This window comes from Pteronotus mesoamericanus, unplaced genomic scaffold (assembly GCF_021234165.1).
Source record: "Pteronotus mesoamericanus isolate MK-2021 breed Mesoamerican mustached bat unplaced genomic scaffold, CSHL_Meso_final scaffold_21, whole genome shotgun sequence".
Taxonomy (NCBI): Eukaryota; Metazoa; Chordata; class Mammalia; order Chiroptera; family Mormoopidae; genus Pteronotus; species Pteronotus mesoamericanus.
Window position 1 is genome coordinate 30,489,091 of NW_026555310.1, and position 24,080 is coordinate 30,513,170.

At 33.0% G+C, this 24,080-nt stretch overlaps 2 protein-coding genes across 2 annotated transcripts; both read right to left on the bottom strand.

The window, feature by feature from the left end:
- Positions 1 to 488: 488 nt before the first annotated feature.
- On the bottom strand, positions 489 to 11,672 carry CLEC9A (C-type lectin domain containing 9A). Its single transcript, XM_054590946.1, has 6 exons — positions 11,516 to 11,672; positions 10,003 to 10,083; positions 4,620 to 4,766; positions 2,695 to 2,846; positions 1,392 to 1,513; positions 489 to 710 (listed from the first exon to the last, which is right to left on the bottom strand). The coding sequence occupies exons 1-6, from the start codon at positions 11,604 to 11,606 to the stop codon at positions 584 to 586; spliced, it is 720 nt and encodes a 239-aa protein (XP_054446921.1). The 5' UTR covers positions 11,607 to 11,672; the 3' UTR covers positions 489 to 583.
- Positions 11,673 to 15,514: 3,842 nt separating this feature from the next.
- CLEC1B (C-type lectin domain family 1 member B) lies at positions 15,515 to 20,168 on the bottom strand. The gene is made up of 6 exons (XM_054590829.1): positions 20,072 to 20,168; positions 19,353 to 19,451; positions 17,908 to 18,027; positions 17,597 to 17,748; positions 17,174 to 17,280; positions 15,515 to 15,659 (listed from the first exon to the last, which is right to left on the bottom strand). Exons 1-6 carry the CDS (start codon positions 20,133 to 20,135, stop codon positions 15,515 to 15,517), a joined length of 687 nt encoding a protein of 228 aa, XP_054446804.1. The 5' UTR covers positions 20,136 to 20,168.
- Positions 20,169 to 24,080: the final 3,912 nt, after the last annotated feature.

Below are 24,080 nucleotides of genomic sequence, written 5' to 3' on the forward strand. Positions count from 1 at the left end.
CTCTAGTAGAAATCTATGATCCTAAAAAGGGTATTGTCTTCTAGGCAGCGGATATCAGCCTCTTTTTCTTCCAATTTGAAAATCTGTATCTCTGTGCTCACATCATCCCAGTCTGATAACGATGCCTTGGAAACCTAGCAAATGAATAAAAGATCTGGCAGACAGTGAGTTTGAAAGGCCATGTTTATTTATGTAAAAAAAAAAAAAATCAGTCAGCTAGAACTGCATCATTTCCCTAGTGACTTACAGATTTCTGTAGGTTTATGATCACTCTAGACTTAAAAAAAAGAAAAGCATGACAAATCAAAATGATGTTTCTTCAGTTGGTTCTCAATCCTTCAGGGGTTTGTCCTCTAAATCAATTTTATTCTTGGCAATTTGAATAGTCAAAAGAATGCCTGGGAAGTACTGAAAAATATTACCCAGTGTAAATGCAAAAATAAGTTTGGAGTCCCAGGTAGCTAGTTTAGTTCACATATAAGCTTCCTTGTGCACTTGTGCCTTGGCATTTTGTGACAGGTTTTCCAATGGCCTGTTCCAAATGCTATTGCAGTAGATCACTTCGAACTCAACTTCTTTCATATCAGGATATTAACGTGTACTTCTCACAGATAGAGTATTTCCAAATGCTGCAGTTAGTGGAAAAAAGGCTCTTGTTTCTGAGGTATCCACAGAGCTTGCGAGTTGTTTGGGGTCTCTCTATGGGCAACCTGGAGAGGCAAGTCAGCATATTTGAGTTTAGGGATGGAGCTTACAGAGGCGTTGCTGTGGGTAACTCATGAGAGGTGTGTAGTTTTTGTTTTGTCCTGTTTTGTTTAAATATGGCACTCTTCTGTAGTAGTTTTGTCTTCCTTCAATAACAGAGATGTTTTCTCTCAATAAAAGTATGTTAATGTAATTTGAACAAATTGCATATAAAAACATAAAGACAGGCTCTAAATTAGAATATCTTTCCTGACTCTTAATTCTCAAAATACTAAGGCATCTGATTCTGTTCACCAATTTCCCTAGGTCCTTCTAAAAGCTTTGATTATGGAAATTGCTTAATAATCACTATAATCTCTTTTTCTTAGCACTCTCTAGTCATTAAATTAGACAAAGGAAATATTCTTGATATTTAAATAATATTGTCCATTCAGACTGTCATATTTTGATGGAAATGTTCTGGAGGGTAATGGCTGTGAGGGTGAGAAGGAGGAAGATTTAGACGCCATAATGCTACTCATGAATTACCTCAGCTTTGATTCTAATTAGAAGCCTATGAAATTACAATGCTGTTTGTGTTCCCTGGAGGGAACCTAAGATATAAATTAAAATGAACATTTGAATTCCCTCATGTAACTTTTTTTTCTTATAACTTTGTAATTTTCTCCCCCCCCCAAAACGCTTACAGGTCAGGGGAAGGAGAGGAGCCATCTTGCCAAAGGAAAGGTTGGCTGCGTCCATCCTGAATCAGTCCCACCCAGTAATCTTGTTCACTTTTGATCTTCCTCAAGCTGCCAGTAATAAAGTCCTATAAGAAACAAGAACTGGGTGGTGAATGTGGGGAAAAAAACCAAGAATAAACTACCATGAACTATGAAGTATGCCATATTTCCTAGACAGAGATTAAAGGGAACTTTAAGGCTGGAGAAAGAGGGGGGTATATTTAAAAGAAGAAATACAGTTATAGATTATTTTTTCTGTTTCTATATGATCAATGTAGCATTGAAGACCATGTGAAAAATAAGCATCTGGTATTAATATAGTTTTAACAGATTTAGAGGTTGGCAGATATATGTGTCAAAAAAATAAATGTTATACTTAACTCTCATTATCAGAAGAAGTAAAATATTTTTGACATCATAGACCACAGTATACTTCTATATGAAAAATAGTTTAGAAGATTCCAGAAACAACTTAACTGTAGGCATATTTTGTTAGAAGAAACACTACTAACATTTGTCACCAAATTTGCACAGAACACATAATGAAAATCTATAATTATAATAAGTTAGTTCAAGTTGCCTTCTTTGTTGCATATACTTAACATATTGTTCTCCTATTATTTTTGTAAAAATGAACTTTGACTAATTACCGAATATAGTGGCATACACTTTTAATAAGGTCAGTAATGTGTAACTATGCATTCTACCTCACACATATATATGGGTAGGATGATTTCAGAAAAATATTTTATTGTTTGCTTGTTAAGATATTAGTAAATTTGGTTAAGTCAATTGAACAATTCATTTAGTAAATGTTATTTTCATATACCTTTCCATTTCATGACATCATCTCTTTTTATACTCCTGATTTTCCATGATAATTGAAAAATTTTAAAGGTTATTATACTTCCCTACAGCATTAAACATAATTATTTAAAACATATATACAGCTATAACGTAAGTGTATCTTGGAATAGAATAGCATATCTCAAAATAGTATTTCTTTTAGTCCTCATATTTGATTAACAAAGGACAGAACTAACATATGCTTGATTTTGGGATAATATCTTGTTTTATTGTTTGTTTATCCAGTTAAAAGGAACACAAACCATACTAATTCTTACTTCATCTCTTTTAAACCTTTATTACAACTAATATACTACTGTTATAAAATATTAAAGAATTCTATTTTATCATAATCACTCCTTTCTTTTAATGGGTAACATGATATTTTCAGAATGATATGAAACCATAAAACAGTGTTTACCATTTCATCTTTGCTTTCTATTTGTAGAAGATTAGAACCCTCCTTCAAACAATCCTTTTCACTGGTTTGCCAAATTTTCCAATTTTCAAAGACATAGTAACAACTTTTTCCATTCTGAATCCAGTTTTCTGGACAAGGGCTGCAGACAGAAGCTTTGAATAAAATATTTTTATTAAAGTTACTGTAAAAAATATTAGAAGCACATATCTTTGGAATGACCCCTCGTATCACCACCAGTGAACCTAATGCTGTAACTGAATGGTTCATGTGGTGCAATACTTACCAATTTCAGCTTCTCTGAGGATGACTACAGTAAGATTTATATAATTATTTCCAACTGCAATCGATCTTGAAGAATTACTTTACGATAAATTTAACTAGGGCATGTTTTTTTCCAAATTGTTCCTCTTCTATAGTAATCGATCTGATAATTTTATTTTTATAAATCTTTACTTTCTTTAGGTTAACCTCATTTGTAGTCTTCATTCATTTGCTTATTGTTTCATATTTGTTAATTTTACTGGCCCAATCTAGTTAAAAATGTACTGGAGCACTAGGCAAGTTGTGTAATAAACCTCAAGCTAATGCTTAAATTCTTGTTTCATGTATAATAGAGAGAACAAACAATGCACCTTAATGAGTAATTTGAAAATATGTACGTGAGGGAAAGTGAAGAAAAAGCATAGGTGATCAATATGCTTACATTAAAACTTTTATAAAATTAAGAAGTAAGCCAGAATGTTTAATCAGTTTTATGGAATCTGCCTTAATAAAGAACATATTTACAAAAGAACGATGCTCAAATATATAAAAAGGGAATCAAACAGCAAGATTTTGACAAAGTGTTTCTAGGACAGTTTTATAAAGAAAGACATAGAAACTTCTAGAACTCAAGTTTCTAGAGAAAGTCACAAATAGTTTATTATCAGTTTCCATGGTCCAGATGTAGAGTTATTTCAAGCTCTTCAATATCCTTTGTTTGGAATGCATGCTAATCAAAATCTTGAATATTGTTAAAGTTATAGCAAAAATAGTGTTGATGATGGCAATCAAAGGTATGGAGAACATGCTGGATTTCTTGGTCTTCAAATGGATATTGTTATCAAATCAAGGTTGATGGCTCAGAGGTGGGTCTACTCATGCCTGAAATAATCTACTGTATTTAAAAACATTGTTGAGCACCCAGTGCTTCTTTAAACATTTACTTAATTACATTTTAATCAGAGGGAGCTATGGTAGATTTTTGACCTTTCTCATTGGTGATTACCTAAATGAAATCCACTACAGGAAAGTTAATTGTCTAAATTACAAGTATCATTAAACGTTCATTAAATAATCATAGAATACTTTACAAACTATGCAACAGGTAGATATAGATTATTTTAGGCTTAAAATGTTTGTAAGGCATATAAAAGATAAAACTGAAGTAATTTTATGGAATTTTTTAAAAGAGGTGAATCCAGCATTGTTATAATCTTATGGTAAGTATTCTAATTTTCAAAATAAACTATTTTCCTGAAAGAGTCATCTAAATTTGAATCTAAAGCAATATCTAAAATAAATATATTGAGTAACTTAGAACTACAATTAAACATAAACTTGAATGACTGAATAAAACATCTGACCTAATATCACAAATATCACTTTGAAATTTGAGTGAATGTTTTCTTTATCGCATTTCTTGGAACATCTGTATTTTCTATATACTTTTGATATACATAAATAAGATTGAATGGGAGTGTGGATCAAAATTAGGTCTCTTCTATTATGATTTGCTGACTATGATTTTGTAGAGAATAAAATGTGTGTCACTGCTGAGTTGGTTTTTTTTTGGTGTTGTTTTGTTTCATTTTGTTTTGTTTTTTGAGGATTTGGTGCATACATTTGCATTTGCAAAGTGAAAACTTATTTTCCATATCAGTTACCTGAACTGAAAGAGTTTTGCATCAAGGTTTGGTAATATTTTATCTGGCGTTCATGGCTTCTCTTCCACTGTGTGAAGTTCAACAGTGCTATGTCCTGTTGGATGAGTTTTTCTTGTTGCTTCTTTGCAATAGTGGACACCTGGAACCCTTCAAACAATAAGAACTATTTCTAATAAACTCCTAACAAATTATGAATCATTCTTCAACACAGACTAAAGACAACCATCAGTTTTTATTGATTTTTGTGACTTCATTTGCATTAAATTTTTAAAAAATGTACATTGTTTAAGAATTATCTACTATACCATGCTGTAAACATAAAACTAATACAAAATAATATTGAATTTAGACTGTAATTGAAAACTAAAATTAAAAAAATATATGTATCTAAAGAAGATGCAAGAAAAGGCTTTATTAATAAAGTTGATATTTATTTGAAAACACAAACAATTTATATTGTTCAAGAATAAAAAACTATAAAGGATACACAGGAAAAAGTGTCTTTGCCACTGCTGTCTTATTCACCCAGCTCCACTCCTCCAAAGCAGCCAAGCTTACCAAGTTTGTTTTCATTCTCCTAGAGGAATTTTGAATTTTACAAGCTAATGAACATTAAATACCCTTACCTATCTTTCCACAGATGGTCACAATAGGTTTACATAGTTTTGTTCCTTTTATTTTATCACTTAAAATTTATTTTGGACATAATTTTATGTCAGTATATAAAGAGTTTTCTGCTTATTTCACTATAACTGTATAGCATACCATTATATGGATCTATCATGTATTGAATGTATCATGATTTAGTTAGCAATTTTCTGTTGACTTTTGTAATGTTTTGGTATTGCAGAAATGAATACAGTAATAAAGAACCTTAGTCATACAGAATTTCACACATGTACAAGTACATTTTTAAGGACACATTGTTAGGACAGTTTGTGTGCATTTATTTAAACCATATTAGATACTTCCAAATTGCCCTCCAAATATGCTGATGCAAATGGTATATCAACATCATTTGAATTTGCATTTATCTTGTGTGCGATGTTGAATATTTTTTGCGTACATATAAATAAAAGTCAGTTGTATTTCTTTTTGTATGAAGTGTATAATTATATCCTTTGTAATTTTTTTTCTTTGGGTTTCTAGTCTTTTCCTTTTTGTTTTATAGGAGGCCCTTATTGTGCTATAAGAGTTAATTCGGGCAGGCCTAGAATCAGTCTGAGCAGTACTTCTAAAGTTCCTGCATGTAACTGACCTCTGGACAAGACATCAAATGTATTAATAGTGTAGCTTCTTTGTAATCATCAGTCTGAGAAATCAATCTGAGACAAGATTATGCTAGCTTATATGACATATAATTGGTGATTTGCCCCTGGTTACAAGGAGACCCTGAGAAGTCTTTGCTGTTGAGACTGGCTACCTTGCAGGAACAGGCACATGTGGTCAGCAAAATGTAAATATTCCCAACAAGACTCCGTTTGGGGCTCCCTGGTACCATGGTGTTCTGTGTACCCATCGGTGGTTTCTGTTTCAAGAGGGAAATTGTGTTCTGAAAGGACATTGCAAGGGGAGAAAAGGGTGCCTGCCTGCGCCTGGTCTCCCTGGACCTCTGTCTGTAACATATATCCTTACTTTAATGCTGTTGTTAAGTTATATCTTCTTTTTGTAATGAACTGTGGATTTTTACGCACTGTGACTTTGGGACTCACTGTTCTACAAGTCTTCTGTCACAACCAGTCCTGTTTAACTGACTCTGTTAGTGTACTTACATTTTGATAAAGTTCGCTTCATGTATGATATAAGCTACAGTGACATTTTCCCAGTTTGTCTTTTGAGTTGGCTCGTGGAAGTTTACCCCACATTGATTGGATTTTTTTGGTCATTTTTAGTAAAAGTTTTATGCCTGAGATTAAACTTCTATAAATTTATTTTATATTTACTTTTTGATGTTGCTGGAATTTTTTGTTGTAAATTATAAACTATGACTTCAACATTATCCCCTCAGATGACTACATATTTTCTCATATCATTTATTGAATCTTTCCTCCCCATATTCTTTATTTGCCATCTTCAACTTACTGTAAATTTCTAAAGAACTACTTCCTTATGCAGTGTTTCTATTGTTTTAAGTAAATTCAATTCACCTACTTATCTTTTCACACGTCAGCACCACACAGCCTTAGTTATTTTAGGTTTTTAATTTATTTTAATATAAGATAGGGCCAATCCTCTTATTTTCACATTACTTTTTAATTAATTTTTCATTGTTCTTACAATTCTGTCTAACTTATTAAGCAATTTTTTAAAAAAATAATGTTATAAAGTATCTATTCCTATTTTATTAAATATTTTTCTCAACATTGATATTGATTTTCTTTATCCTATTTGATTTTATAGAATTTCTTGAACTGGTGCCTTCATGTTTTTAATCAAATAAGGAAAATACTTAATCAATAAGTCTTATAATATTACTTTAGTCCAACTCTCTCTCTTTTATTTTTGGGTTTATGATTGCACATATGCTAGTTAGCTCCACCTCAAAGGGAGACTTGGCCACAGTTTTGCTCTGTTCCTAATAGAGAATATTAAGGGGAAGTTTGTGTATAAAAAAAGCAATTTGCATCTGCATGTACAGCTCCCAATTAATGGGTCAAGACAAGATTCATACTAAAACATTTAATTGCATATCTGTATATTCTGATCTGTTTTAGTCATCGACATTGCTACCAAGATGAAAATGCTAAAATCCAAAAGTCATGGACTAGAGAAAGCATATACTCATGCTCTGCCCACCTGTGGACAGAGCAAATAACCCAGGCTGTCAGTAGCTTTTTTTTTTCTCTTCTTAACAAAAGTCTGGATTTAACCAGAGTAGGGAGTAGGACAGTGGTGTTATTTATTTTATCTTATTAATAATTTGGCATGTGCAGACAATGAAAAATAACCTTCCTTTTAGGAATTTGAACTATCATTCTAAAATTTTTAATTTAGTTGAATATCTTAGATTAGCTATGCTTTTGAGGTTATTGTTTCTTTGTTTATTACCACTTGAAAAAGCTTGTATTACATAAAACTCTAATAAAACTGAGAAAGAGAGATGAGACTTTTCTTTACTTTCTCCCCAAGTGGGAAAGAACATATTGCACCTTTATTAGTGTTGGGGTTATAATCAATTTGCAACAAGTGAGGAATAAAGTTTAAACAACAAAATTACCTGGGGAACTATAATACAACATATTTTTATGATCAAAAGAAAGAAAATAAAAGCATTTGTTGTAAGATGTTATATTTTATGCCTAATTGATGAGTCAGGAAAATGAAAAAGAATATTTAAAAACAAATGAATAAATCCGAATTCTTAGGAAATATTTTGCACTATAGAGTTTTTAAAATAGTAAGATGATTAACATAAGTAATATGGTAGAGAAAAACAGAAAATACAAGAGCAAGATGGAAACAAGAAATTACTTCAGTTTACTTTTAATTTTACCAGTCCTCGTCCTCTTCCTTTTCCTCTTTACTTTATGATATTCTGTAATGTGTATATATCATGAATTTAAATGCTCCCTTAGTGACAGGCATTTGAGTTTTGTCGTATCTTTTGTCCCCCCCATTGTTATACATGCAGGTTTATCTACAGAAAAATTTTTCAGAAGTATGATTTCTGCGTCAAAATCAATTAACACAGTTTAAGATATCCAGAGTTTGTTAGGAACATGATTATCTTGGTTATCTAATATATTTTATAAACTATGCAGAAAAGAAAAATTAAGTATCCACTATACAGCAAGTTTTTGAGAACATGGAAAATTAACAATATGTTTCTATTAATATCTTACTATGTACTGTATGCTTTTGGGTTATAGAACAATTGCTGATTGAAAGTTAATTTATTTTCATATAAAAAACAAATTCTATATTCTAGTCATTTGACAATATTGCTTGGACATGTTGCATTTTCAGTTAACTTTCTAAAGTGTTTTTTTGTAGTTTCTTTTATCTTCTTATCCCAAGTAGTTTAAAAATTAACATTGAACTTATTATGTATAATTGATACTTAAACCATATCTTTTGATATTTGCAAAGTCACTTAAATATGAATTCATTTTTTAAAATATGGATTGTTTTACTTAGAATAAAATAGCACAATATTCCATTTAAAGTTCCCAGTTTTTACAGAAAAAACTAAATTATTATACGTTATTGACTTAACTGTTAGTTTTCCTTCAACTCTGCAAATATGCTTCCAGTATATTTACTCGATAAACAGATATTTAAATGTGAGTTTCTTTAAAAAAAATTGGCTAGCATTTGATATATATTAATATTATACATACACAATTTTTTTTTGATAAAGCACAGAGGGAAGATTGGGTGAAATAAGGAAATCTTTCTGGAATTTCTAACATTTATGCTAGCCTGTAAAATTTTATTTGAGGAGATAGACAAGGTTACAATTACTTTTTGAACTCCTACTAATTATTCAAACATTCCTCTCAGAACTATCAGGAAATGAATTCATAACTAACATGAACGAGGTCAAGTTTCTTATACTTTCCGGAAGAAAATCTGGACTCTTTGCTTCCTCATTTCAGGACTCATAATTCTCCCTGACCGGCTAATGTCTCCTGGATAGAGAAATGATTTGCTAAAGCTTGCAGGAAAGAAAAATTATCTCAACAATAACCTTCATCTCTGTCTCAGCAAATTTCTTAGTGCTAGAATGAGTGATAATAAAGAGTTTTAGTCATTTTTCTGGAAACTGTAGCTATATAAGTACTATATTTCATTAAAAATTTACTTGCTAGAGGTAAAAACATCTCAAATTTGAACTAAAGGGAATAAATAAATGTGATTAAATATTAGCCAAATAAAGTTCTCAGGCTTGTGTTAAACGTTAAATTGTATCTTGTCTAATATAAAGTGAAGAATGAACTCACTAAAATAATTTACACCAGTCAAGTTTAGAATAAATGTATATTAGCAAAGGGAGAGTATTTACTAAAATTTTTCACCTTGCATGTTTTGGCATGCTAACATAGTTCACAACCCGAATCATAATATAAGTAAATATTTACATTATTGTTCTCAAAGAGGCTTAAGGAGTTAGATTTGAGTTATACACTAAACAATTGAACATTAAAAGTTATAATGGCATTTAAGTGCTTAGAGTGTTACAGCAAATCAATGTTCCATAAATTAAATTAGGAAATAATTATTTTTGCCATTTATATGCATTTAGATGTTTGTAATTGATTTATTTATTCACTTATAAATTATGAAGTTGTATTTATTATAATATACATATATACTTTTATGTGAAACTACATTTCTTATATAATACCTATAGATTATTTTGAAGAGATCTTTTTATACTTACACTTAATACCCAAGAAAAGGGAGGTTGTTAATGAGCCCACGCAGAAAATGCATGATATCACCATCATAAGACATCGTGTTACTAAACAACGGTAAGGGACAATAAAATTGAGTTAGAAAAAGTAGGTGAAAGGGATGGGCCAGGATAAGACTAGAATGAGTGAAAGAAGGAATTAACTGTAGGCATTTCAACTACAGAATTGTTGAGGCTATGTAACTGTAACAGTAAAAAGAGAACTCAAACTTTTTGAAATTTAAGTTATAACTTGGATTACATTTGATTGCAAAAAAATCAAATTGAACGGACTTAATAACATACTTTTCTTACCCTCATATGACTCCACAACCTTGCTAACTGGTTATGTCTATCCTTTTCCAAAATATTCTAGAGACTGTAGCAAAAAAGGAAGAAAGCTTTAATTTTTGAAAAAAAAAATAATGTGTTGCATCTCCTCGTCTCTCTCCAGTGTCACTTGAACATGATTGGTTCAAAGATATTTCTTTTTAAACATAGTTTTGGATGAGGAACTTTTTTTCCAGGTAATTTTACAACTATTCTGGAAGGAAAAATGAAGATTGTGGAATTGGTTATATTCTTAACACTGATTAGGGAAAAATTGATAAAACTTATTTTTGGATGGTGTGGTTAGCTGAACAATGTACCAGACCAAGATACCCATGTCCCAGTCCCTGGAACCTGTAATGTTATCTAATTTGGCAAAAAAGACTTTGAAGATGTAAGTCAAGAATTTTAGGATGGGGAGATTATTCTGTTCTATCTGAGCCCTTATAAGTGAGAGGTAGGTGGTCAGAGTGACAGAGGGCAACACAATGATGGAAGAAGACATGAAGCTTCTGTCTTTGAGGAAGGAGGAAGAAACCATGAGCCATGAAAAGAAGAAATGCAGCTCTAGAACTGGAAACAAACAAGGGAATAGGTTCTCTCCTAGAGCCTCTCGGGGGAATGCGGCCCTATCAACACCTTGATTGCAGGCCAGTGAGACCTATTTCAGACTTCTGGTCTGTAGACCTGTAAGATAATACATCTGTGTTGTACTAAGCTCCTGCGTCTGTGGTAATTTATAACCTCAACAACAGGAAACTAATACAAATACTGAAATAAAGATAGAGTGACTGCTACAGCACACAGCTCCCAGCTGATGAGAACTTGCCAGTGTTTCGATGTCTGTTTTCTCTTTGTTTCTTAATATTTATCAGATAATTTGTGGAGTATTTTATACAGAAACGGAAATAATAAAAACATGATTTTTTCACTTTTCCCCCAAATCCAGGAATTCTTTGTCTTCGAGAAAAAGTACTACATATTTACCAAGTCCATTTTCTTTTTTATCTTTACTTACCTCTCTTACCTTTTTTTTTTTTTTTAATGTTAGTGTATCATGCACATTATCGTACTCTAAACTGGGTTACCTCATTAGAAAATTCACCTGGGTTCCGTATATAACTGGAAATAAAACATAACCACAAAGTCTTGGATTAAATAGAGTGGTTACCTGAACATTTGGTGGAAGACAGATATTTCTGATGAGAGTCTGGTGCTGGAGTATCCCATCGAAGGGAAGTGTAGATTTCTTCCTCCTGCATGTCTGAGGTGCTTGGACAGGTGGGACAGTCCACACAAGAAGCTAAAACAAGTAACTCTTTTTGCAGTCAGGAACAGATTGGTGAAAGAACTGAAATTGGCTGTTTTACACGCACTGTTTTGGGGTTTAAGGAATAGAATAGATGCATCTTCATCCAGAAAGTAGAAGTTTATAAAGTTTAAGCCAAAAACACAACTTGCTAAAGAAGGAAGTGAGAAAGGAACTGAATTCAAATGGTCAATGATAAAACATGTTATTGGTCTAGCTTCTAAGATGTAGCAGATGTTGAAGGTAATAGCGCTGGATTACTGTTCAAATGAAAATAAATGCAAAAAATGCACTTGTATTTAGCATAGAACATGAAGTATGGGAATGATCTAAATAGCAAAGATACAAGAATATGGGCAAACCAGGGTGTAAGGTGTCAATCACTGTGTATCCTTAAGTAAGAAAAATTTATTTTAGGGATGCAGTCCCTTCCCAGCTTTCTTACTTTATTTTGTGAACTGTATTATTTAGGCTAATGCAGATGCTGTGACAAGTAAATATCAACATATCCATCATTTAACATAGTGAAAGTTAATTTCTTGCTTACATAAGATTCTAGCTCCAGTAATCCTGGTTAGTGAGTAGTTCTCATCCAAATGGAACTCAGGCTCCTTCTGCCTTGTGAAACATTCAAGTCCTCTACTTCTAGCCATTGCAAAGGAAAAGAGAAGGTGGAGAATCCACATCTGCTTCTTCAAAGCTGTAACCTAGAAGTAACATTATCACCTTCACATGCACTAGTGTAATGTCCGTGTTTGGATCTGAAGGTTGGGCCTGATAATGTAATGTTTGCCTAGCTAGCAAACTTTCTATGACAACTTCCCTTTAGAAGGGAAACATGAATTATTTAACAGACAAATGGCCATTTCTGCCACATCCTGTGACTATTGCACTGGCATTGAGAAATTTGATACTTTGTCATTGGCCATGGGTCCTTGTGGCCAAAGGTCATATCTCAATAACTTACAGTGTGCAAATCCCAACAATTTGCAAAACTGCAATGTTCTCTTCTGTTTCAGGGTTTCACTAGATTAATCGTTGATCTCTGAACAGAAGGGAACAAATGGCCCTAAGGGGCAACCTAAGGACAATTAATACAGATGCTGTTTATTAAGTTTTGGGAAAGATTAACAGAAGCAAAAAAGGGGAGGTGACATACATTTTGGGAAGCTGTTATCACCCTTAGTCCAGTGGGGTTAAAGGAAGGGTGTGTAACGGAACCTTGTGATCTGACAGGAGCCATGGTGCAAGATAGAGAACACCAGCCCTTGTCAAACCAAGACATGGTAGAAGGAGAGCCAGGGGAGTAAGCGCCCTGACCACTGTCTCCTTTCGCCCTCTGGTCACTGACAGCACCTCCCTGTGCCTGACTTAGCTGGGAAGCCAGAGACCAACTCTGACCAAGTGACGGTATTCGTGTGTGTGTGTTCTGCTTCCCAAGGCGCAGGGTGCGGATAACAAGATCGAAAGGGGCAAATAAAGAGTATCCAGAAAATTCTCCAAGTATTTTATATGATTTCATGTGACCTGAGTTTCTGATCTGAAAAATAATTGTGACTTAATCAATGAAATGATTTCTATCTCCAAGGGAAAAAAGGAAAGAAACCAAAAATATATCAAATATACATTAAGACTCACATCAGGAACATAGTTCATAGTGTTGTCATTAATTTCTAGATTGTCTCAGATTTTATCACCACTGAATACCAAGCTAAGAAAGGTCTAGTTTTTCCAAATATAGTATAATCTCTAGTAAATTTCTTTCGGAACCATTGGGCTCTCCCCAAAAAAGATTAATATGTTACTTGTATTATATTTGATGGTTTTAATCATACAATTTTAATTATTCATTATACTCTAAGTACCGTTTCAAAGGGCTTTGAAATGAATTATTTTGATTATCACAACAACTCTATGAAATAGGTACTACTATTAGTGTATTGTAACTTAATTGTAAATTGAGGCACAGAGAAGTCAAGTTATTTACCAAAGTAGAAGAGTTAGTGTTTAAAGCCAGGTGGTCTGGTCACAGTACCTGTGCTATTCTGATTTCATATACAAAATGTTTTTGATACGAGTACCAAAAAAATAAAAAAGAATCTGGTTACATTTTTGTCATGCACTAAGATATTCAAAATTTTATTGTGCCACAGTGATGTGTAAATATGTTCTTTTTTTATTTAGGGGAGATAAAAACATTAGTGTCCAAAAATAAGACTGCTTTTTAGACAGTTTTTAGAATTATTAGTTCCTATTTAGTTTCTCTAAATGAACAAGTAAAAATAGAAAACTAATGATACTAACCCCCTCCAAACCAAGATCTCAAGACATTTAAAGTGGAAACAGAATCTGAGGTATTTTTAAAAATGTCTTTAAATGTTAGTATACAAAGTTCTAAAATTAATACATCTTTACTGTGTTCATTACATGTTTGGTACTTTACTCAATACTTTATATAATTACATTAATAATCCTCAAAACCACCTTATGAGTAAGGTAGTAATAGTAAACTCATTTTATAGGTGAAGAAATTGAATTTGAAAGAAACTAATTTACTAAAAGCCATGTAGGGTTTAAGTTCTAAAGCAATGTTTCTTGAACTGTATTAAAGTCAACTTGTAGGGGAGCTTATTAACAGATAGGGCTGTCTCCTCAGCCTTTCAACTGAGTACCGTAGCTATTTGCATTTGAGTATTTAATATTTTAACAAACATCTCAGTTGAGATGTTTCAGAATCATGTTGAGAAATTTTATCACCTCTAATTTAAGAAGAATGATTACCTTCAGGGAAGCTGTGGCAAGGAAATGCAATTTTTGCCTGTTATCCTGTTCTAGGGTGCCTCTCCACATATCTATAAATATTTCATGAGCTACTCAGCAAAAACCAAGTATAGAACTCTCAGGAAAAGAATTAGATAAGGTATTTTTGACTTGCTCTTCTGTCTCTTAGCTTATGGCCTTGTTAAGAACCATTTACTCATTTTTAAACCCCATCAGGTTTCTTGCAAACTTTATTTTCCTTCTTTGCACAAAAAAATTAACTGTTGTTGAGCCTTACAAGAGTTAGATTTGTCATAGAAATAATATTTGGACAGGGTTTTACTGCTTGTGGTGTTTTATAAAGAATTATCTCACACAATGAGAAGCAAATGTTTTTCTGTTCCTTGCGAGGCAGACACTGTGCTTGGTGCTAGGCATAGGACAGCAAATAGGAGGGTCATGGTATCCGCCCTCATGGAGCTCCTGATACAGTTATTATATCCTGATGAAGTTTTATTATATGTTGGAGAATTGTGAGGTATATATACTAGGTGTTACCTTATTTTAAGTACAGGAAAAAGGAAGTTAAAGAGACTACATGACTGGTCCATGGTTGTACTTTAGGTAAGTGACCACACCATCTAAATTAATTTACTGATTCCAAGTTTCGTATTCTTTCCACTACCATTTGCTGTCTTCCAAACTTAGGTATTTTATATAGTTTTCAAACTTGAATGTTTTTCACAGCTTAAGTCAACTATATCCTAACTTTTCTTGTTCTAATTTAAAATGTATGTGTTTATATCTGAAGATGCAGTGAGTCATACAATGTTGAGATAATTAGAAATGGAAGACAAGAAGAAAATTAATTGGAAAAAAAGAACAATTGGGAATCTTCTGGATATAGAAAAAGGGGACTTAGTAATCCCTCAGTGTAAAGGGTTATATAAAGAAAGGACTAAGTGGGGTTGGTAAAAAACATAATGTCAAGATGACTCCAAGGGGAATAAAAGGAAAAATAAGAAATTTTACGGCTAGTGATTCTTTCATCCAGATCTTTTATTACACAGTCAAGCATTTGCCTGTGACATCCTTTTTGCATTAAAATAGTTTGTTCACATTTGTCATGCCTGCTTTTCTCTCACACATGAAGTAATGTTTGTTCTGGCAGAAGGTAGGGTAAATTTTCCCATTATGAAAATAAGCACAATTCATATTGTCTCTTGCATTTTCAGAAAGTTCAAATCTGTGAATTAAAAAGGTAGAATGAGTTCCTTTGAAAGCCAAACAGTCAAAAATCAAACTCTGTGTGTACTTTTGTTACATAAAGTAGAGACAAAATTATGGGGGAAAGAAAGGTAAAAACAACATTCAGGTCACTGAGAGACTGCCAGTCTTCGTGGGAGTATAAACTATGTACATTTTAATTGCTCAATGGTAATTTAATATAGAATACGATTAAGCAGCAAGTGAACAGTAGGTGCAATAGTAGTCTAGAGGAAGAAGTGGATGGGGATCTGAGGTGATTGGAAACAATTTATCTTTTTATATTTTTGTAGATGATGCTTTAGTTCTGTCTTGAAGGAAGGGTAGTGTTTAGATGAGCAGAGAAGGGACAGGAGAGCAAATAACTGCACAGAATGGAAATGAGCATGGAAAAATAAGTTGATTAAGTATTTTTGAAATAAAGGTTTATGTTATTACATAGCAGATATAAGACAGTACACTATACTGCAGTTGCCTGTTAACTTGTTTATATTTTCTGTTACACTGCTTATGATAAGAAAACAAAAAAATGTATATTTATTAACTCATTTGCCAAATATCTCTGGGATACCTAGTGTGTGCCAAAGTTGTTTTCTGTGGCGGTGATAAAGTGGTTAGAAAGGATCTACTGGGGAACTTACATTATAGTTGGGGGATACTGATTTGTTGAAAGAACAGAGGGATATTTGCTTGCAATAATATGAACGAGTCACTGAGTGATAAGAGATAAAGTCCAAGGTCTATGAAAAGGCTTGCTGTAGTTGTAGCACCCTAGTCTCCTACTCATAACAAATACTTATATAACTATTTGCAAATAAATTAACTAAAGATTTAAGTAATAATCAGATTGTACAAATTTTGGTTGATCAGTTTAATTTTTAATGAGAGACATTGCAGTAATGATGTATAAAATGAACAAAAGGTACTGAGACTAAAGATTGGAAAGCCACATTAAAAACTCAGCATAACTGGCTCCTTTTGCCTGGATTATTTGTAGAAGGATGGAGCCTTCTGACAGGGACATTAGAACCACCTTGTGAATGATGATGTGCCTGATTCTTGGAGACTCATAGGGTGAAAGATTAGGTAAATGTTACTGGAAAGTCAAAAGAACCCACAGACAACTTTCAACTGTAAAATAGTAAGGATAATTTTGTTCTAAAAATATGTGAAAAGAAGTAGATTAAGGTAAAAAAAGGTATAAAATGTTCTGTAGTAAAGAGTGAAGTGGTCAATAGAAATAAAGAAAAACTATTGGCAATAGGGAAGCTTGGGATAAAGAGCAGAGGACTGAGAGAATAGAAAAAGTAGAATTGTCTTACTACCAGTGTTCTCTCATGGGGATTAGGGTGTCAATGGCTCAGCATCTACTTATATAACTTACAGTTGGGCATATGGCCACCTCCCAACTTTTAAGTGACTGGCACTCAAAAAGGCAGAGTATCTCAGGAATAAAAATTGCTAGTTGTAACGTGTGAGTTTCCAATGACTTACATATTTTTGGAGGGAACTGAGCCATCTTCCCACTTCCAGGCTTCTTTGGAGTTCTGGCGGGACAATCCAACCCAACGAATTAATGAAGTCCTGCATTTGATGTATTTCTGTTGGAAACACAGATAAATATAATGGTCAGAATGCATATACAGTTCTTTAAATACATAAGGACAAAAGCTTCATTATAAGACTCTGAAACAAAATAAAGTTAGATTATATGTCTATGTTAATATCAATTAATTTTATTTGATATTTAGAATTGTAGCAAGTTCACTTGTAGAATGAAAAGTACTCAGTAAAAAAAATAGATAATTTTTACTGAGCTTGATAAGGTTCTCCAATGAGCACAAACTTGAAGGCATGTTTCACTTCTGATTTTTTTTCCTTAAGATTTCAAAATATTTGACATGGAAGTCTCCTTACCAGAATGTTCTGACTGGGAATCTTCAGTAGAGTAGCATTCTTGTTGGTACAATATTGTTTACTCTCTTCCCAGGTTAAGTTGTGCCTGAAGAATCCATAGCAACTATCTCCATAATGTCTCCAGTTTTTGTCACATGGGCTGCTTTTATTGTCTTAAGGAGAAATCAAGCATAGGAATCGTTTGATTCTAAAGAGGACTTACTTTTCCCCCAAATTCAGTGTTTCCTACAAATCTCAAGATTTCCTATGGATAGCATCACAGAAATACTTCAGAGATAGAGGAGATAAAGAGGTTACCAAATCATACTTACTGAAATCATCTTTTTGTTCTGATTGTTTTATTAAATCTTGGCAGGACAGGTTTGTTAACTGTTGTGGAGTTGCTGAGATATTTTTATTCTCAATTTGTAAGCAGTTTCGGTGCATGAAAACTAAATGTAAAAAATTAGTTAATAATTTGTAATAAAGGATAATAAGGGTAATGCAAAGACCTTTCAATAAAGTAATTTCACTAAGATTATCAATCTATGAAGCATTTACTAGAGGCGGATGAGTCAATGAGTGCTGAGAGGGGATCAGGGGAAAGGGATGTACAAAAAAAGGAAAACTGACTGCTAAAGTTTATCCAAAAGAAAAAGTGAACTATTTGAAGGAGATAATCACAAATAAGAAAATGTCATGATCAAATCACATGCCCACAACAAATGTTTTAAAAGTTTCCTTAAATAGAGATTTCTAAGTGAATTTCACAAAGGTGAATAAACTCTGTTATTTTGTTTTTCATGTAATACTAAAATATCCATTTATTTTAAAAATACATATTGAGAGTCATGGAAACAAGGAACAAACTGACAGGGACCAGAGGGGCGTGGGGAGGGGGATAAGGGAGGAAAGAAGGTTGAAGGGTCTAGTTTAAGAACAAGTATAAATGACCCATGGGCATGGACAACAGGGTGAGGATTGACCATAGGAGTTGGGGGTTGAGTGGGGCAGGGGAGAGCAATAGGGGGAAATTAGGACAACTGTAATAAAACAACAATAAGAAAGAGGAAATTTTGAGGTAATTTGTTATATATGTACATATGTATGTATTTGGAAACTATTTGGATACTAAAAAAATATGTATTGATTTTTTTAATGCTGAAAGTACTGGGATATTCTGGTAAATAAAAAATGGTGAATGACAGACTCTGAAATATCATTAAAAATAAACAAGAGCACAAGCAACAACTCCACTGATGATAATATGACATTGGAGGGCTTTTAGGTCTATAGGAAGAAAAATATTTATGTTGGGTGAATTATGACTTATCTCTTAATGGAAGTAAATACATTCACTAAACAAAATGGGAAGGAGGACATTTTAGGAAGAGGGAATAGAATGAGCAAAATCTCAGGCAGAGGGACAGAATTTATTTGTGACACTGATAAAACTCCATGTTAGCTGGATCTTAAGATATGCACAATAAGGGAGAAAAGTTTCAAATGATAATGTGGGTCTATGCTGAGAAGAAACTCAAGGCCCAATTTAAAGTTCTTGAATGTAATTTTTAATTAATTAAAAAAATCTAAAAGATGACTTTAATCAGAAGGGAAAAGTCAGAGTTTCCCTTTAATGAATCTTGGCAGCGATGTATAGGAAGATTGGAGTAGTGACAAACAGATAAATAGTGACAGTTAAGCTTAGTGGCACCCACAAGGACCCTTAGATATCGCCTTTCTCAGATGTAACCTTTGGCAATGAGTCAGTACTTACACATAACCCCCAGAACCACGAGCATGACCACTAGCCCAATGCACAAAGCCAGCAGAACCAAAGCCATCACACGCCACAATGATGAAGAAGCAGGGTCAACTGTGGGCATACAATAAAGATGACAGGGGGCAGGCATTATGGCATAGTTATGGGACAATGATACTCCTGGCCCTGCCCTCTCAGGATTTTCTGAGTGATGTAAACATCATTGGCAGATCATGCCAGTGTTCTCCTGGTGATCATCAACAGTAAGCACAACTCTCTCCCGCTTCTCACCTCCATTCCCATCCTCAGAGGACTTCTCTCAGAGTTGAAATACAACTAGCTGTTAAGATCTTGTGTGTTTGTCTTTGTTTTGTTTTTTCATAACCCCCATAAATAATTGCTTTAATAAACAAGACCTAGAGAATCATAACCATTTGCTGACATCTTTAAAAAATAGAATTTTCAAACATTTTCTCCCTTTATCCCCATGGTTTCTATTCCCTCTGGCATTAAATTGTATAAACCTAAAGTAGTGTTCCATGCTTGCATCTTTTCTTGTTTGTATTCTGAACAAGTCTATCTGAGCCTATGCAGATACTATTCAAATGCTATAGAAAAAGGTTATTCAGGAAAATAAAAATATATGTGCTATACTAATAAAAAAAAGGAGGGGAGAACTAGGGTTGGCCCTTTCAATAATTAATTTTCAAACTACCAGCTCTGGGCATTCTTACCTGAGGTGAGAGCTGGTTTTCCAGTTTTGATATTTAGGGTCATGTATCCATCTTCATCCTGCATGGCTTTCTTTGCACTGCAAGAGAGCTCAGGGTCCAATGACTTGGCAAAATGTAGTGTCCACTTTTATGATTTCAGTGTCTGTCAGTCTGTGATCTTCTTCTCTTTCATAAGGTGGAGCCATGCGTTGGAGCCTGTGTTGTTTTTTTCTTTTTTCTTTCTTTCTTTCTTTTTTTTTTTTTTTCTTTTCAGGAAGCCCTTTCCTAGCTTCTTACAGATACATGAACCTTGAACATAAAAACACAAAAATAATAATAATATCTTGTAGAAATGAGTACATAACAGCATTTGTCTTTTGTTTCCTTTTCTTCAACTCTAAAAGTATATCCTCCCAAACAAAAATTCATGCTTGATCTTAACCTTAAGAGAGTCTGAATCATATTGTTTAAATGAACTAATTTCTGATGACAATTCAGGGGTAAAACAACAGCAAATATATAGTCTACCTCCTTGTGAGGAAAAATCTAATACCATTTGATCTAATATGGGTTAAATTAGATGTTAGAAGGGATGATTCTTAATTTTGACCTAGAACTCAACCAAATGCTTTCATCTTTCTCAAATCAAATACTTCAAAAATTCAAGGACTCCACATGAGGCAAACTTCATATTGCTTAGGTTTCAGTGTCAAAGGAAAACAATCAAATAAAGTGAAATAGTGCAGAATTAGTGACTTGATGTATTGCCTTTGAGCAATGTTTGCACTTTTAAGTGAATTTCTAGGAATGGAAAAATTCCTAATTTAATAAAAATCATGTAATTTCAAGTATAGTGGTGCTATACTTGAAGAACTATTTTAGAAGAAGGGATGGTTGCCTTGTGCTCTTTACAACATAATAATATATTCCACACATTTCACTTTATAAAGTGAATTTTTAATTGTTATTTTAGCTTTCATTGGAAGTATTTATAAGAACAGCCAGAGAAAGCTAGCTGCTGTACTTACTACAGGAATATTGGTCAGGGTGTTAATCCACTTTGTTGTTAGTATAGTTATTATATTTTTTATTAAAACTTCATGGCCAGGAAAGCTTCCCTTCTTCTGAAACTATTGGGAACTTGTCTTCTAAATGATCTTATTTTTACTTCAGTTAGTAGAGTATTAGGTTTTACTTCTCAATATAGTAATATCTCATGGCAGGTATTTTGTTTACTTTCCTATTAGCGCATCTTGCACACATATTTTTTCTCCCTGTTATCTCTTTCATTCTGAATTTTTTGTTGAGTCACTTAAAATAATCTTTTATTTTAAAACTCCTTTCTATATACACCTCAAATTATTTGGAGAATGGAGTAAAGAATAAACCAAGCAAGCATGAAAGGCATTGTTGATTTCAAAAACCTAAACTTAGCATGACATGAGTATTTTCACCAAAAACCAATCTTTTATCAAAAATCTAACTTATTTGAAATAGAAGTCAAATTTGATAATGTCTAAAAGTTAAGTAATCAAAATTTTAGAATTCTTAACCCCATTTTTGTCACTGAGGTACTTATCTCAGTTGCATTATTCAATAGTTCCCAATTATAAGCATGGTAAATGTAGGTCATTCTGCCATTTATCTACCCCTGATTCTGTTTGAGTAATTTCTGTTTCAGCCAGAGCAGACTCTTCACTCTTTCTAACAGTGGGTGATCACCCTCTCTCCCATTGCCTGCATCTACTCACAGACCAGGTCCTGAGGTTTTCCTCTTACCTTACTCTTCTCATTTTTTTTTCTGACACTACCTTACTTTAGTGACTTTTTCCCCTGAAATATACAGAAATGACACCTTTTCAATAAAGCCTGACTGTTCTCTTAGTAGCCAAGTAGGTAACTTCTGAAAATTTACCATTAAATTATATTAAATATGTGAATGAAAGATACATAAACCTTTGGAAGCCTTTATATTTATTGCAAACATTCTCTTGTTCAATTAACAGAAAATGTAAGAAGGTATGAAACAGAAGAGTTAGCTTGTTTTGTTGGAGTTTCCATGCTCTCTAGGTCTTGGGCAATTGGATTAATTATAAAAATATGCCATTTGCTCCTTTTATAAACCATTAGGAATATGCCAGTCTTGCTTCTTGATCCATAAATGCTTAAAATTGTACATGTAACATCAGAAGTAGGTAGAACTAAAATGGATAACACTAAATTGAGATGATATTAATTTGCTATACTCATCTTCTAGACTGTAATTCATATTGGTTTTGGGGTCTTTGATAATTCTAGCCACAGACTGGGGGTCTTATGTCTGGATCTATCTTTCATAAAAATATGTTTGCTTTAATTTGTATTCTCCAAGCATGGCTTTGTGGTGTTAAATGTATGCTGGTTGAGTACAGAGACTCCCAGGCTCAAAGGAGTTTCTGATAACATTTAATCTTAATTCTGCTTTCTCCCTCCACCTATCCTATAAATACAAGCTGAGTTTCTCAGCGACAATTAATCAGAAAGCTGCAGGAAAAACAAGTAGATATAAAAAATTTTATTTTCCATTTTTCAAAATCCAGGGGCTTTGCCAGCTATCTCTTAATCACACTGCAAGACATGTCATTGACAGATTTTATTTTTGCTTACATATTTTATTATTCCCTCTTTTCTTAGTTCAAGAAACTGAAAAAAGCTGAAAAAAGTTCTTTAGTCCAAACAGCCCTATAAGTTTGAATTTGGAATAAAAACCTTTATTTGTTTAATATTTTAGAGATTAAGAGGCACTTTTACATAAATTACTTTTACTTTAAAGCAAATAGTTAAGTAATATTTATTACGTTTCAAACTTTCAGATTGATAGTATTCATAGAGAAAGTCATGGTGCTAGTCCTATGAAGCATAAACTCTTAGGTCTCTTTCTATCTAAACTTTATTCTTCAGTATTCAGTATTTTCTTCACCTCACCACACACCAGCCCACAATCTTGCCCCTCTTCTTGCATTTTATCTTTTCTGTAGCATGTATAGCTGTCTGACACACATAAACTCTTCCTAGATGCTTAAATTTTTGTCATTTATCCCCTCAAGAGTGCATTCCATGACTCTAAAACACTGACTGGCATACAGTTATATCCAGTAGATATTGGTGAATGAATGAATGCATGTAAGTACAATGGCACATTGACTCTACATGTCAAAAGAGAAGTTTAAGGAATCTTGGGACTTTTCTATGATCACACTTCTTATAAAAAACAGTACTTTCTACTCCAAGTTCCTCCCACTACAGCATGATGTCTTTTAAACATAGCATTGTCCATACTCCATGATCTATGCTGATAGCTGAAGAATGAGTAAAAGACATCAGGATCACAAGGAGAAGTTGTAGATGCAGTAAGAAAGGATATTAGTGAAATGCATAATATGGTGAATAAGACTAATCAATGTATAATGGTGGTTAGGAGATGTGTGAAAGGAAAAGACAAAAAGAAAATAATCTTGACTATTATGAATGCTATAATAGTGTCTTGAAACTGAAAAAATATGGAGAAACTGAGCATTTTGCAGATAGTCATATCTTTTTATAGACTTTTTAATGTACACCATCTTTAAGCTAGTCCTGTGGTGCACTTACTGGTGATATCTTGTCCCCTCTCTCAGTCTTTGGAATTAAAATTTTATTTCACCTTTTACTTACTAACCTCTTGCACACATTAAATACTGCTTATTTTCTGGGAAAAGTTAGGATTTCCTGCCATAAAAAAGGCATAACTAATACTTTTTTTTTTTCATTTTCAGCAAGCTTAAACATGTGAATCAAACCATAAAATTAGCTTTATTACATGTTAATGAATTAAACAATAAATAATGATCAGACAGCAACTGTGACAGAGCATTTTGTTACACATAGTAGAGAAAATAAAGAAAAAAACATGTGTTAGACTGCATCTGTATCACTGAGTTTATCACACACACACAACATCTGTAAATAAACAAGTTAGAAAACGATCAAATGGAATATATAAAAATTGAAG